Source organism: Mobula birostris, chromosome 5 (genome assembly GCF_030028105.1).
Source record: "Mobula birostris isolate sMobBir1 chromosome 5, sMobBir1.hap1, whole genome shotgun sequence".
NCBI classification, from domain to species: domain Eukaryota; kingdom Metazoa; phylum Chordata; class Chondrichthyes; order Myliobatiformes; family Myliobatidae; genus Mobula; species Mobula birostris.
Window position 1 is genome coordinate 78076711 of NC_092374.1, and position 16429 is coordinate 78093139.

General features: G+C 42.4%; 1 protein-coding gene across 2 annotated transcripts in view; it reads right to left on the reverse strand.

Annotated features, from left to right (window-relative positions):
• Positions 1-16429, reverse strand: part of ccdc171 (coiled-coil domain containing 171) — a 478351-nt gene that overhangs the window by 292044 nt on the left and 169878 nt on the right. For both annotated transcript variants that reach the window (XM_072258224.1, XM_072258225.1), the window contains exons 14-15: positions 15530-15697; positions 466-654 (exon numbers count right to left, since the gene is read on the reverse strand). In XM_072258224.1, the coding sequence (XP_072114325.1) occupies positions 466-654; positions 15530-15697 (357 nt within the window). The remainder of the gene's footprint in view (positions 1-465; positions 655-15529; positions 15698-16429) is intronic.

Consider the following 16429-nt stretch of genomic DNA (forward strand, 5'->3'; position numbering starts at 1 on the left):
AGAACAGGCTGAGCAGGCTGAAGTGGTCATTTCCTTCTCCTATTTCTTATGTTCTTGTGTTCAGTTTACTAGTCCAGTAGCAGTATTGCAGATATTCTTCACTACAGACATAATCTAATTTGTGACTTGAGCTAGAAAAAACTGGATGAGCCCTTATGAACTCCAAATCACCCATCCCCATTTTGTCAGTCAGGATAGAAAGTTAACTGGATGAAACATTCTGCCCTTTAACAGTGATTTCTACTTGCATTAAGATCATCTTGCTGGAAATTAAGATAAGCTTTTTGCAGAAATAGAGAATGGGGATAAACATTCTCAATATTATGGAAAGTTGAGAATAATTTTGTTATTTGCAGAACTTTTAGTTAATTTTGACCTTGACTGTAAACATATGCTCACGATGCTAGAAAACAAATTAAGGAGAACTGAAGCAGCTGTTACTCATCTGCAAAGTCAATTCAGTACCTGTGCCCTTGAATGAATCTCCCCAAGGAGTACAGAATAATGTCGCTCCATTTCGTTCTTCTGTTTCTGCCAGCTAGCCTCTCGTTCCTTCATCTGTTCAGTTAGTTTATTGAAGGTAGCTTCTTGGTTTTGCTGAAGCTGCCGTATTGCTTCTTCCTTATTCCGACAGATACGCTCCAAATATGACTCCTGTAAATTCCGTAATTAGAATTGTGGGATTGTGATTGGATTGGGTTAGATACATATATAGTAAAGTGCAAGAAGTCTGGTATTAACCATTAGCAATAAATATTCCTGCTAGCTTTGATATAAACACAAAAGTTTCTACAAAGGCCAGTAATCAAAATACATTTGCATAATATCTGCTGTCATGATTAACAGGTTAAAGAATATTTTTAAAACTTTTGTGTGCACTGTAATATTCTAATCATTGCAATTTATAGGATTCATAATAGAACACTTAACTAAATTAGACCCCAACTAATTCAATGAGTGAAACAAGTTATGAATTTGTTTCTCTACATAATTTAGCACTTAAAGTTTAAAAAGCAATGCCTTTGCAATGAACTATTACTTTTATATAGATAAAGAACAAAACTTCAACACATTGCACATACATTTAAGTGTGAATGCCAAGATGGTTAAATTCTTCATTTAAAGAAACTGCAACTGACAAACAAATCTGCTGAGGCCATATCCAGTATTTTGTAGGGTTTATTCGCCACAATAGGTCTGCAGTGGATGCAATTTCATTGGCTCTCCACTTGGTCAATAGCTATACCTTTGTCAGGATGTTGTTTATTGACTAGAGCTCAGCGTTTAACACAATCATTCGTACAGTTCTGATTGAAAAACTACAGAACCCTCTGCAATGGATGCTCAACCTCTTAACCAGAAGACCATAATCTATGGGGATGGTAAATAACATCTCCACCCCACAGACAATCAAGACTGGTGCTCCTCAGGGATGTGTGCATTGCCCATTGCTCTACTCTCTCTACACCCATGAATGTTACTAGGCACAGATTAAATGCCACCTATAAATTTGCTGATGATACATTTATTGTTGGCAGAATTTCAGATGGTGACAAGAGGGCGTCAGGGATCAAGATCTATCAGCTGGTTGAGTGCAACAACCTTGCACTCAATATCAGTAAAACCAAATAACTGATTGTGGATTTCATAAAGGGGAAGATGTGGGAACAGGCACCAGTCCTCAAAGAGGAATCAGAAGTGGAAAGAGTAAGTAATTGCAAGTTGCTGGGTGTCACTATCTCTGAGGATCTATCCTGGACCCAACATATCTATGCAGCTACAAAGAAGGCATGACATTATTTCATTACTTCTATCTTCGCACTACTTATTTAACTATTTAATATACTGTATTTAATTTTTTTCTCTCTTATGAATTTCATTGTTCTGCTGCTGCAAAGACAACAAATTTCATGACATAGGCCGTGATATTAAACCTGTCTTTAATGATGGACGCTAACTTCTAGTGTGGATGTACTTGGAGGGGAGGCTTGTGCCTTTGATGGAGCAACCCACTGAAGCCTCTTTAGATCCTGTGCATTGCAGCCTCCATACGTGACTGTGATGCAACCAGTCGTACTATACGTCTGTAAAATGTCAGGTGCCATGGTAGCGTAGCAGCTAGTGCAACGCTGTTACAGCTCATGGTGTCAGAGTTTGGAGTTCAATCCTGGCGTCTGCTGTAAGGAAACTCAATGTCCTCCCCATGGAATGCATGGTTTTTTTCTGGGTCCTTCAGTTTCCTCCCATAGTCCAAAGATATACCGGGTAGGTTAACTGGTCACTGTAAATTGTCCCTAGATTAGATTAGGGTTAAATTGGAGTTGTCAGGGGTTCCTGGGTGACTGGCCAGAAGGACCTTTTCTGCAATGAGTAAAATAAAATGTTAAATTTGCTGGAGTCTTTGGTGACATACCAGATCTTAACAACCTAATGATGTATAGCCACTCGCATGCCTTCTCCGTGATTGTGCAGGAAAGCTGCATTCATTGTCAAAGATCCACGCCACTCAGGCCATGCTCTTTTCTCGGTGCTGCCCTCAGAGCCTCAGGACTCAAACGACCAGGTTCAAGAACAATCACTACACCTCAACCATCGGGCCCTTGAACAAAAGGGGATAACTACACTATTTAAAAATTATTTTATCTTGTTAGTTCATGCTCATTATTTATTGCTATGCATTTATATCTGCATTGTAACAGTTTGTTGTCCATTGATCCTGTTTACAGTTACTGTTCTATAGATTTGCTAATTTTGCCCGCAGAAAAAGAATCTCAGGGATAACATGTGGTGACATGTATGAACTCTGATAATAAATTTTTACTTTGACTTTGAATATGTTGGGCCCAGGATAGATCTTCTGAGATGTTGACACCCAGGAACTTGAAGCTGCTCATTGCTGACTCCTCAGTGAGGACTGTTGTGTGTTTTTCCAAGTTCCTGTTCCTAAGGTCCACAATCAGTTCTTTGGTGTTACTGATGTTAAGTGGAATGTTGTTGTTGTGACACCACTCTACCTCACCATTGTATGCTTCCTCATTGCCATCTGAGATTCTGCCATCAACAGTGGTGACATTAGTGAATACATAGATGGTGCTTGAGCTGTGCCTAACCACACAAGCGTGACAGTAGAGCAAGTAAAGTACTGGGCTAAACACATATCCTTGATGTGACCCTGTTGATTATCAGCGAGGAAGTGATGTTATTACTGATCCAATTGACAGTGGTCTCCCATTAAGGAAATGAAGGATCCACTTGCAGAGGGAGGTATAAAAGACAAGATTTTGAAGTTTGGTGATTAATACTAGGGGGATGAGTATATTGAGCACTGAATTGTAGTCAGTAAACAGCAGCCTGACACATCCTTTGTTGTCGTCTAGGTGCTCCAGAGCAAAGGGGAAATTCGGCAAGTTTGCTTCAGCTATAGACCTGTTAAAGCAGCAGGTGAATTGCAAACGTTTCAGGTTCTTGCCCAGGCAGCAGTTAATTCTAGTCATGACCAACCTCTCAAAGCATTTCATCACAGTAGATGTGAGTGTGCAGCTGCAGTCTCGAAGCAGTTTGTATGTTCTCCCTGTGACACACGTGGGTTTCCTCTGGATACTCTGGTTTCCTTCCACATTCCAAGGATGTATGGGTTAGTAGGTTAATTAGTTAGAGAGATACAATTGGAATACACAGACTCACTGAGGTGGAAGCGCCTGTTATGTATTAATTAACTACCTTATTCCTTGGAACCACATCAACAATGTCTCCTTCCTTGTTGCACTAGAAGCATACTGCTCTCAAAATTATCCTGAACACATTTTAGAAATTCTTCTTCTTTTCTGTGCAGAACACTATTAATACCCTGGTTTACATTAGGATAAAGCCACCTATTACAACTACCCTACAGTGTTTGCAATTCAATATAACCTCCTTTATTTGCTCTTCTATATTTTCCCACCCATTAGTGGCCATTGGAATGCATGCAGCAATTTAATTTCCCTTCCCCTGTTTCTTAGCATTAACAAAACTGATTCTATCCTTGATTCCTCTCTGCTATGCTGTCTTTGCAGCTACATAATCAGAGAATCAAGCTTTCTAGCTCTAAATCCTCCTGGCCTGGGTATAAGACCCTGACTATCTACTCTACTTGCATCTACCTATCTAAACTGCTTGTACACTCTGATCATCTCCAATATACTCTTGCAGATATTACCCTACAATATTGTCTTTTCCTTCATGAATAATGAACTTTTTTTTTAAGCTTTGTTTTTCTCTGATTGTAGCACAAGACTCCCAACCACTTGACTAACTAATTTAAACCTCCTTAACAGCACAGGCAAACATCCCCATGAAGCCACAATCCTGTTGGGATGCAACCTATCTGGCTTGTAAAGGTCCCATTTCTCAAAAAAGTGGTCACAGTTCCTCAGAAAATTGAAACCCTGCTTTGTACACTTGCTCTCCAGCACATGCTAATCTGTTTTCTCTTCCTACTTCTGTACTCATTGGTAGTAATCCAGATATTATCTTCAAGGCCCTGCTTCTTAACCTCTTCACTAGCTCCTAAGGATATCACCCTTTAGGTCATTGGTCCCAAAGAGGAACAAGGGTTACAAGCTTTGGCTATTCAATCTCATCCCTCCTTCAAGTTCTGTAGTCATTCAGTATCACCCTGGGATTAGGAGGGAATGAAACTGAATACAGAGAAGTGTGAACTTACAAACTTCAACAGAAAAAGTGAAACCAGACAATAAAATTAAATAAGGTTCCAAACAGTGTTCAGAAACAGGGACATGTACATATACGGGTGCTGTATGAAATAATGGACTCGACTTCACAATCTGCCTAATCATAGCCTCACACCTTGTTGTCTGCTACACTGCACTGTCCCTGTAATGGTAACACTACATTCTTCATTCTGTTATTGGTTTCCCTCATACTACCTCAATGTACAACTGTAATAAAATAATCTGTATACTTGCATGCAAAAAAATTCACTGTACCTCAGTACATGTGACAATATTAAACCAATTTAGCAATCAGAATTAGGTTTATTATCACAAACATATGTTGTAATTTTTTTTGTTTTGCAGCAGCAGTGAAGTGCAATACATTAAAAAAAACAAGTTGCAATCAGAATATAAAGAATAAATAAATAGTGCAAAAAGAGAGCAAAAGGTAAGATAGTGTTCATGTATTCATGGTCCATTCAGAAATATGATGGCAGAGGGGAAGAAGCTGTTTCTAAAAAGTTGAGTGTGTGTCTTCCAGAAGAAGGTGGCACCAGCAACCAAGGGTGACATCCTCCAGATGGTTCACAAAATGATTTTTTTCCACTTCTTTTACATCTTCTTTTTCTTTCACATGTGGTTCTGCTACTGTTGGAGCCTGTGATCTACATTTTGGTGGTGTGTTATCAGATGGATTTAATGATCTGGTACTTTGCTGTCTCCAAGGGTGTTCTAAGAGGCTTTGAAGTATGTGGCCTCCAGACCTGGAGACGAGGCGTGCGCCCATAATCGACTCCATTTCTCGCCAATCTCACTGATTAAAGCACCGAAGATTGAAATAACCAAGGTGTGAGGGTGTTCAGTGCCATCTACCAGCCTCACTCTCTGCTGCTGGAGGAAGGCATCTGCATGTGTTGGTATCTCTCTTCCTTTTGCTCGCTGCTCCCAAAGGAAGATCCCTGCATTCGAATAGTCTCTCTCACACACACATTCTCTCCTCTGTCTCTCTCTCTCTCTCTGTCTCTCTCTTCCTCCCTCGATGCTGTCGGAGGATAGTGCCGGAGTTCTTCGGCAAGGTTTAATTGATACAGTTTGTGAATTGGACTCTAGTTCACTTTGTGATGTGTTTCTTGTTCTGTTTGCTCCTTTTTTAGTTGCTATTTTTGGGCGACTTTGAATCGGGGTGGCCTGCAAATAACGAACACTGAGCTGAATGGAATATGACTGGACTCTCTCGGTTTTTTTTTGTTCTATATTGTGTTCTTTTCACTCGTTTATTTTTGTTGCCTGTTATACGATTTATTTTTTATTGCACTGGGGTTGGGGGTTGCTGTCTTCTTTGAACAGGTTCCCTGGTTTACATTGTTTTGTGGCTGTCTATGGGGAAGACAAATCTCAGGGTTGTATATGGCATACATACTTTGATAATAAATGTACTTTGAATCTTCAGGCTCCCGTAGCTCCTCCTAATGGTAGCAAGGAGAAGAGGGCATGTCATGAATGGTGAGGGTCCTTAATGATGGATGCTGCCTTCTCGAGGCACCACTTTGTCCAATCCTGTACAGTAACCATTCCATACTAGACAGTGATACAACCAGTTAGGATGCTCTCCACAGTAGAAATCTGCTAGTCTTTGTGACATTCCAAATCTCCTCAACCTCCTAATGAAATTTAGGTGGTATGTCTTCTTTGTAATGGTATCAATATGTTGGGCCAAGATAGACCTTCAAAGATGTTGACACTCAGGAACTTGAAACTGCTCACTCTTTCTACTGTTGTTCTCTTGATGAAGAACTGTCTGTGTTCCCTCAACTTTCCCTTCATGAAGTCTACAATCAATTCCTTGGCTGAGTGCAAGGTTGTTCTTGCGATGCCACACAACCAGCTGATCTATCCCACTCCTGTACGTCTTCTCATCCCAATCTGAAATTCTGCCAACAAAAGTTGTGCCTCCTCTACCTTTAGAAAACTCAGCTGTCCTGTTTTTGTGGTGGATGGTGAAGCCCTCGGGCTGTAGTGCTGCATCCAAAATAGTGGGGGTGAGCCATGTTTCCATGATGCAAGGCACACACCAGTCCCTGATGTCCTTCTGGTACTGCAATCTTGCTCGGAGGTCTTCAATTTTATTTTCCAGAGACTGTACATCTGCCAGCAGGATAGTAAGGAGTGGAGATCTAAGGGCTCTGGGTATCAATCATATTTGCAGACCAGCACGCATTCCTCATTTCCTTTTCCTTAAAGGAGAGCTGCACTAGCAAGCTAATTCTGCAGTCCAGAGTTCCTTGATTTTGAAGATTGCTAGATTTTTAAGTGTGCTTAATAATGTACCCATGACTGTGACTCCTAAATGGGAATATTTAATGATTCCCTTTGGAGCTGCACACCAAGAGTCGCCACTTATCGGCGCCACATTGGAAAGCTTGTAGGACTGTTAAACAGGCTCATTTTCAACAACAAACAAGAGAAAATCTGCAGATGATGAAAATCCAAACAACACACAAAATGCTGGAGGAACTCAGCAGGTCTTAGGGAGCATCTATGGAAAAGAGTACAGTTGATGTTCTGAGCCAAGACTCCTCATCAGGACTGGAAAAACAAAAAGTTGAGAAGTCAGAGCCAGAAGGTTGGGGGGTGGGGGGAATGGGAGAAAAAAACACAAGGTAGTAGGTAATAGGAGAAACCGGGGGGGGGGGGGGGTAGGGATGCAGCAAGGAGCTGGGAAGTTAATTGACAAAAGAGATAATGGGCTGGAGAACGTGGAATCTGATAGCAGACAGAAGGCCATGGAAGATAGAAAAGGGGAAGGAGCACTTGAGAGAGGTGATGGGCAGGTAAGGAGATAAAGTGAGAGAGAAAAGTGGGAATGGGGAATGCTGATGTGGGGCGTGGGAGGGGGGAACATTACTCGAAGTTTGAGAAATTGATGTTCATGCCATCAGGTTGGAGGCTACCCAGACGGAATATAAGTTTGCTCCTCCAACCTCAGTGTGGCCTCATTGCCGAAGTAGAGGAGGCCATGGACTGACAAGTCGGAATGGGAACAGGAAGTGGAATAAAAATGGGTGGCCACTGGGAAATCCTGTTTTTTCTGGCAAATGGAGTGTAGGTGCTCGCGAAGCAGTCTGCTACTCTACGTCGGATATACAGGGGGCCATACCTGGAGCACTGGATACAGTAGATGAACCCCAACAGACTTACAGGTAAAGTGTCACCTCACCTGGAAGGACTGTTTGGGGCCCTGAATAGTAGTAAAGGAAGAAGTGCAGGTGTAACACTTGTTTCACTAACTTCCCTGCCCTCAAATTTACCTGGTCCATTTCCGACACCTCCCTCCCCTCTCTCGTTCTATCTCTGGAGACAGCTTATCTACTGATTTCTTTTATAAGCTCACTGATTCTCACAGCTACCTGGACTATAGACCCTCCTACCCTGTTACTTGAAACAAGTACCATTCAAGGTCCCAAAGAGTCCTTCAGATGAAGCAACACTTCACCTGTGAGTCTGTTGGGGTCATCTACTGTATCAGATGCTCCAGGTGTGGCCTCCTGTATATCAGTGAGACCCGACGTGAATTGGGAGACCACATCACCAAGCACCTACGCTCTGTCCGCCAGAAACAGCGGAATCACCCAGTGGCCAACCATTTTAATTCCACTTCCCATGCCCATTTAAACATGTCAGTCTGTGGCCGCCTCGAATGCCATGATGAAGACACACTCAGATTGGAGGAGCAACACCTTATATTCTGTCTGGGTAGCCGCCAACCTGATAGCATGAACATCAATTTCTCAAACTTCTGATAATGCCCCCCCCCATCACCATTCCTCATTCCCATTTCCCTCTCTCACCTTATCTTCTTACCTGCCCATCACTTTCCTCTGCTACTTCTCCCCCTTTTCTTTCTTTCCTGGCCTTCTGTCCTCTCCTATCAGATTCCCCCTTCTCTAGTCCTCTATCTCCTTTGCCAATCAGCTACCCAGCTCTTTACCCCTCCCCATTTTACCTATTACCTGCTATCTTGTGTTTCTTCACACACCCCCCCCCCCGCCCACCCTGCCTTCTTACTCAGACCTCATCTTTTTTTCTCCAGTCCTGATGAAGGACCTCATCCCAAAATGTTGACTGTACTCTTTTTCCAAAGATGCTGTCTGGTCTGCTGAGTTCCTCCAGCATTTTGTGTGTGTTGATCTGTTAGAATATGACAAAGTTAAGAAAGAGGATGTGCTGAACTTTTCAAAATCACTGGTGTCGTAGAGATGTACAACACAGAACTAGGACCTTTGGCCCGTCCAGTGTATGCCAAAACCATTTAAACTGCCTACACCCATCTAGACTTGCACTGGGGATCTAGACTTGCACTGGGACCACAGCCCTCCATATCCCTACCATCCACGCACCTATCCAGACTTGGCTTAAACATTGAAATTAATCTTGCATACAACATTTGTAAAAAATTACTGGAAGTAAAAATTGGAGAAGTTAGAGAAATCAATGTTCATGCCATCAGGTGGGAGGCTACCTAGACAGAATATGAGGTGTTACTCCTTCACCCTGAAAGTGGCCTCATCATGACAAAAGTGATTGCATCATGGAGCATTGCTGTTGCTCCTCCTCCACTTCCCCTACATTTGCGCTCACCCCATCTTCCTGCCACCTTAATAGAGATAGTTCCTCTTGACCTCACCTACCACCCCATGAGTCTCCACATCCAACACATCACTCTCTGCAATTTTGCCATCTTCACAAGACCCTACCACCAAACACATCTTTGCCTCCCACAGGGGTGGCACCCTCCATGTTTCCCTTACCTATTTGTCCCTCCCCTCTGATCTCCCTACTGGCAAATATCCCTGCAAGCGGCAGAATTGTCGGGTGAACAATTAGTTTTTGTTGTACTACAGATAATGGTCTTTTGTGGGGAGGCTTTCCTATTGCTTGCTTGGTGGGTAGAGGGTGCTGATGCTTTTTTCCTGAAATAAGTGGGTGGGATGGGGGGAGTCGTGGCTTTGCTGCTGCTTGTGCATGGGAGGGGGGATTGGGGGGCTTTGGGTTTATAAGATTTTTACTGTCACTCATTTTTTGAGGCACTCTTCTGTTTTCGTGGATGTCTGTGAAGCACAAAAATTTCAGGTTGTATATTATCTGATATTAAATGGAACTATTGAAGAGATTCTGCAGATGTTGGAAATCCAGAGCAATGCATACAAAATGCTGGAGGCATTCAGCAGGTCAGGCAGCATCTATGGAGATAAATATACAGTCAATGTTTCAAGCCCAGACCCTTCTTCAGGACTGGGAAAGAAGGGGGAAAATGTAAGAAAAAAATGTAAAGAGGTCAAGGAGGATAGCTAGAAAATGATAGGTGAAGCCAGGTGGGTGGGAAAGGTAAAAGGCCAGAGATGGAATCTGATAGGAGAGGAGAGTGGACCACAGGAAAAAGGGAAGAAGGAGGGATGCCAGAGGAAGGTGATAGGCAGGTGAGGAAAAGAGTTAAGAGACCAGAGTGGAGAATAGAAGAGGGAAAGGAAAGTGGAAAAAAAAATTAATGAAATGAGAAATCAATGTTCATGCCATCAGCTTAGAAGTCAGAATATGAGGTGCTGCTCCTCCAACCTGAGAGTTCCCTCATTGTGGCAAAGAGGAAGCCATGGACTGACATGTTAGAACGGGAATGGGAATAGGAAATAAAATGGTTGGTCACCGAGAAATACCACTTTTGGCAAATGGACAGGCAGTGCTCAACAAAGCAGCTCACCAATTGATGTCAGGTTTCACCAATGGAGAGGAGGCCGCGTCAGAAGCGCTGGATACAATAGACGACCCTATCAGATTCGCAGATGTAGTGTTGCCTCACCTGGAAGGACAGTTTGGGGTCCTGAACGGAGGTAGCGGAGGAGGTCAATGAGCTTGCCAGGATATGTGCCAGGAGGGAGATTAGTGGGATAGGACAAATGGCAAGGGATTCATGAAGGGAGCGATCCCTGCAGAAAGTGGAGAGTCGTAGGGGGGGAGGGATGTAAAGATGTGTTTGGTGGTGGGATCCCATTGAAAATGGCAGAAGCTATGGAGAATGATGTGTTGCATGCGGAGTCTAATGGGGGTGGTAGGTGAGAATAAGAGGAAATCCATTCCTGTTAAGGTGGTGGGAAGGTTTTGTGACAGCGGATGGGAGGAAATGGAAGAGTCGCAGGTGAGGGCAACATCAATGGTGGAGGAAGGGAAACTCAGTTCTTTGAAGGAGGAGAACATCTTTGATGTCTTGGAAATGAAAGCATTATCCTGGGAACAGATGCAGCTGAAGGAACTCAAAAATAAAAGGGAATAACATTTTTACAAGAGACAGGATGGGAAGAGGAAAAGTCAAGCCAGTTGTGGGAATGGGTAGTTTTATAAAAGATGATGGTAGACAGTTTTGTCTCTCCAGAGGTGAAGGCAGAGAGACTGAGAGAGGGGAGGGAGATGTCTGAAATGGACTAAGTGAATTTAAAGACAGGGTGAAAGTTGGAGGCAAAGTTGATGAAATTGATGAGTTCAGCATGGGTACATGAAGCAGCACCATAGCAGTAGTGCAGGGGAACATTACCAGGGACCAGGGAAGGCTTGGAACATGGACTACTTAGACAATGAAAAGGCAGTCATAGATGGATCCCCAGGCTACCCGTTGGGGTTTGGAGAAAGTGGCAGCAGCCTAAGGAGAAATTGATGAGGGTGAGGAGCAATTCTGCCAGACAGAGACGGCAGAAGAGGGTGGTGGTGACAGGAAACTGGTTGGTCTTTTGTTGAGAAAGAAATAGGGAGTTGATGGAAGATAGAGTGTTGATGGAAGTTAGAGTGCATAGGGAGTGGACATCCATGGTGAAAATGAGGTGGTCCAGGCCAGGGAATTGAAAGTGTTGATCATTCATAACTTTTACCTTCAATAGCCTTAATTTATTTTCACTTATATTAACTTATCTTTGCAGATGATATGAAGGTTGGTGGTGTTGTGAATAACATAGAAGACTGGCAAAGAATACTGTACAGCAGAATAGAAGATCAGTTGCAGATAGGGGCAGAGAGAGTTTAACACAGATGAAAGTGAAGTGTTGCACATTGGTAGGTTAAATGTAAAGAAACAGTAACCTGTTAAGGGAAAGACACTTACAATACTGATGAGCAGAGAGATCTTAGGGTTCGAATTCATAGCTTTGAAAATGGCTACAGAGGTTGATAGGGTGGTTAAAAAGGCATAGGGCATGCTTGCCATTATTAGTTGAGGCACTGAGTTCAAAAATCAGGAAGTTATGTTGCAGCTTTATAAAATTCTAGTTAGGCTGCATCTAGAGTAATGCAAACAGTTCTGGTCACCCTATAATAAGAAGGATATCAAGACTTGGAAGAGGATATTACCTGAATTAGAGGGTATGTACTATCATGAGAGGTGGGACAAATGTGGGTTACTTTCTCTGGAGTGGCATAGGCTAAGGGGAGATCTGATAGAGGTTTATAAGACCCTGAGAGGCACAGATAGCATACAGAAACAGTATCTTCTTCCCAGGATTGAAATACCGGAGGACATGCATTTAAGGTGAGAGGGAGTAAGTACAAAGGAGATGTGAGGGGCAACTAGATGAGAGTTACTGGGGGGGGGGCGGGGTGGAGGATGGGAATCAGAGCACCAGTATAGATAGTGGACTAGTTGTAGAGAAAGATATTGTTAAGCCTATATACAAAGTCAGGGATCAAAAGGTCGAGCATGGTGGGACTAATTTACTGAGCTGCATATATTTCAATGCACGGAGCATTGTAGGAAAGGCAGATGAGCTTAGCGCATGGATCAGCATGTAGAATTATGATAGTGCAGACATTAATGAGAATTGATTGCAGATGGGGCAGAACTTCTCGGCTCACTATAGGAAGGATGTGGAAGTATTGGAAAGGGTACAGAGGAGATTTACCAGGATGCTGCCTGGTTTAGAGAGTATGCATTATGATCAGAGATTAAGGGAGTTAGGGCTTTGCTCTTTGGAGAGAAGGAGGATGAGAGGAGACATGATAGAGGTGTACAAGATAATAAGAGGAATAGACAGAGTGGCTAGCCAGCGCCTCTTCCCCAGGGCACCACTGCTCAATACAAGAGGACACGGCTTTAAGGTAAGGGGTGGGAAATTCAAGGGGGATATTAGAGGAAGGTTTTTTACTAAGAGAGTGGTTGGTGCATGGAATGCACTGCCTGAGTCAGTGGTGGAGGCAGATACACTAGTGAAGTTTAAGAGACTACTGGACAGGTATATGGAGGAATTTAAGGTGGGGGCTTATATGGAAGGCAGGGTTTGAGGGTCGGCACAACATTGTGGGCTGAAGGGCCTGTACTGTGCTATACTATTCTATGTTCTATGTTTAACTAGCAACTCAATGTTCCAGGGTTCTGTTGTTTCAGAGGCGATAGAGTGGGAGGGATTAAAGGGGGAAGAGTGGCATTACTAGTCAGGGAAATTGTCACAGCAGTGCTCAGTCGGAACAGACTGGAAAGCTCATCTATTGAGGGTTTTAAGGTAGAACTGAGGAATAAGAAAGGTATGACCACATTAAAGGATTATATTACAGACCACCCAGCAGTCTGCAGGATTTACAGGAGCAAATATGTAGAGAAATCGCAGACTGTTGCAAGAAACAGAAGATTGCGATAGTCCACTTATTGATTGGGACTCCCATACTATAAAAGAACTAGATAGGACAGAGCTTGTCGAGTATGTCCAGGAAAGTTTCCTTTATCAGTACATTGAAGTCCCAGTGAGAGTGGGCAACACTTTAGCTCCTATTAGGGAATGGGACAGAAGTTTGTTTCGGGGAACACTATGCACCTGGTGATCATAATGCCATTAGTTTTAAGGTAATTATGGAAAAAGACAGGTCTGGTCCTTGGGTTGAGATTCTAAACTGGAGAAAGACCAATTTTAATGGTATCAGAAAGGATCTGGTACGTGTAGACTGGGACAAGTTGCTTTCTGGAAAAAGTGTAAGTGGAAAGCCTTCAAAAGTGAAATTTCGAGAGTAGAGATTCTATGTTCCTGTCAAAATAAAAAGTAAGGATACCAGAGTTAGGGAATCTTGGTTTTCAAGGGATATTGAGGTCCTGGTTAAGAAAAAGAAGGAGGTACATAGCAAGTATATGCAGGCTGGAAAAAATGAGGTACTTGATGAGTATAAGAAATGCAAGAGAAAGCTTCAGGAAATCAGGAGGGCTAAAGGAAGGCATGAGGTTGCTCTAGCAGGCAAAGCGAAGGAGTATCCTAAGGGCTTCTACAGATATATTAAGAGCCAAAGGATAGCAAGGCACAAAATAGGTCCTCTGGAAGATCAGCGTGGTAATCTATGTGTGGAGCTGAAAGAAAGAGGGGAGATCACAAATGGATTTTTTGCATCTGTACTTACTCATGAGATGGGCACAGAGTCTATAGGTGTGAAGTAATGCAGCAGCAAGATCATGGACCCTATAGAGATTTCAGAGGAGTAGGTGCTTGCTGACTTCAGGGAAATCGGAGTGGATAACTTTCCAGGGCTTGACAATGTGTTCGCTTAGACCCTCTGGGTGGCGAGTGCAGAAATTGCAAGGGCACAAGCAAAGATATTTAAAACATTCTTAGCCATGGGTGAGGTGCTGGAGGATTGAAGGATAGCTAACGTTGTCATCGGTATCAACAATCTGGATGATAATGTGGTTAACTAGATCAACAAATTTAAGGTTGACACCAAGATGGGGTGTAGTAGACAGCGAGGGAGACTATCAAAGCTTGCAGCAGGTGAAACAGGACCAGCTGGTGAAATAGGCTGAAAAATGGCAGATTGAATTTAATGCATCCGAGTGCGAAGTGTTGCATTTTGGGAGGACTACCCCAGAGTAGGTCTTACATGGTGAGTGGTACGGCACCAAGCAGTGCTGAAAAACAGACGATTTCTTGAAAGGGGCATCGCGGGTGAAGAAAGCTCTTGACTCATTGGCCTTCATAAATCAATATATTGAGCACAGGAGTTGGGATGTGATGTTGAAATTGGCGGAGCTACAACGGCGCGAGAGAGCAGCTTCTTCAAGCTCCATGCGCCACAAGCGCGAAAAGGAACAAAGACATTTAGATAGGCATGTGAGTGTGAGGGAAATGGAAGGATATGGACATTGTGTAGGCAGAAGGGATTAGTTTAGTTGGTCATTTGATTACTACTATAATTGGTTTGGAAGAGTATTGTGGACTGAAGGGCCTGTCCCTTTTCTGTACTACGTTCTATGTTCTGTTCAGAATTGTAAATGATGGGAATGTGAGATGGAAAAGTAAACATTAAATGTGTTGTGGACATATAAATATTAATCAAATTAAACACAGAGACACTTAATATGGACCTGATTTTATATAAATTATCTAGTAGGTGTATATTGTCTTGCTATGTTTTGAATAAAGTTTCATTTCAACACTGGAAAGAAAAAGCAAATGCTTTGTATTTTCTTCTTGTTAAAACTTAGATTTTAATTTCTTAATTAGGTCCCTGTAGCTAATATTGTCACGAAATTAGCAAATCTAAGTTAAAGTATACAACTACTTTAAGATTTGTTTCTCAGATGAATGGTACTTGGAGAATTTACTCATACTTCAGTTACATTTGCATGCCTTAAGGAGAGGGATCAAACTGCATCTGAGACAAATTATAATTAATGTTTGTAAATCATTAAATAAAAAATTCTTTTTAAAATTAATTAATTAGCAAGTTTTTTGTTTAAAATCATGCTGTAGTACAGACAAATGTCACTAGAGTTGGCTTAAAACTTAAAATCTTAGCGTTACCTTTTCATTGGCCTTGTTAAGATCGGAAATGAGGGTATCAACATTTTCTTGCAGGATAGAGCAGAGTTCCGTCCAGGAGAATTTTGCCAGCATGCCGTCTTGTTGTTTCATGACTACACATCCTGCCATTAGACGCTGGTACAAGCTGTGAAGGAAGGCCAATTTTTCCTGTGAGAAAACATACCAGTTTTACTACAATAGTGGTCCAAAAATGCTGCAAACAGCAGGGAAGAAGGCATAAAACATCAAATTAAAATTTTAAATTAAATACAGCTACAATTAGTAACTGAGAACAGAAACTAATGTCTTGACATGGACATAGCCCAATAAACAACTCAATATATTAATTAAATGTATTGAGCAGTGAGATTTTTCATAGTCATAGTCATACTTTATCGATTCTGGGGGAAATTGGTTTTCGTTACAGTTGCATCATAAATAATAAATAGTAATAGAACCATAAATAGTTAAATAGTAATATGTAAATTATGCCAGTAAATTATGAATAAGTCCAGGACCAGCCTATTGGCTCAGGGTGTCTGACCCTCCAAGGGAGGAGTTGTAAAGTGATGGCCACAGGCAGGAATGACTTCCTATGACGCTCTGTGTTGCATCTCGGTGGAATGAGTCTCTGGCTGAATGTACTCCTGTGCCCACCCAGTACATTATGTAGTGGATGGGAGACACTGACCAAGATGGCATGCAAGTTAGACAGCATCCTCTTTTCAGACACCATTGTGAGAGAGTCCAGCTCCATCCCCACAACATCACTGGCCTTACGAGGAGCTTGTTGATTCTGTTGGTTTCTGCTACCCTCAGCCTGCTGCCCCAGCGCACAACAGCAAACATGATAGCACTGGCCACCACAGACTCGTAGAACATCCTCAGCATCATCTGGCA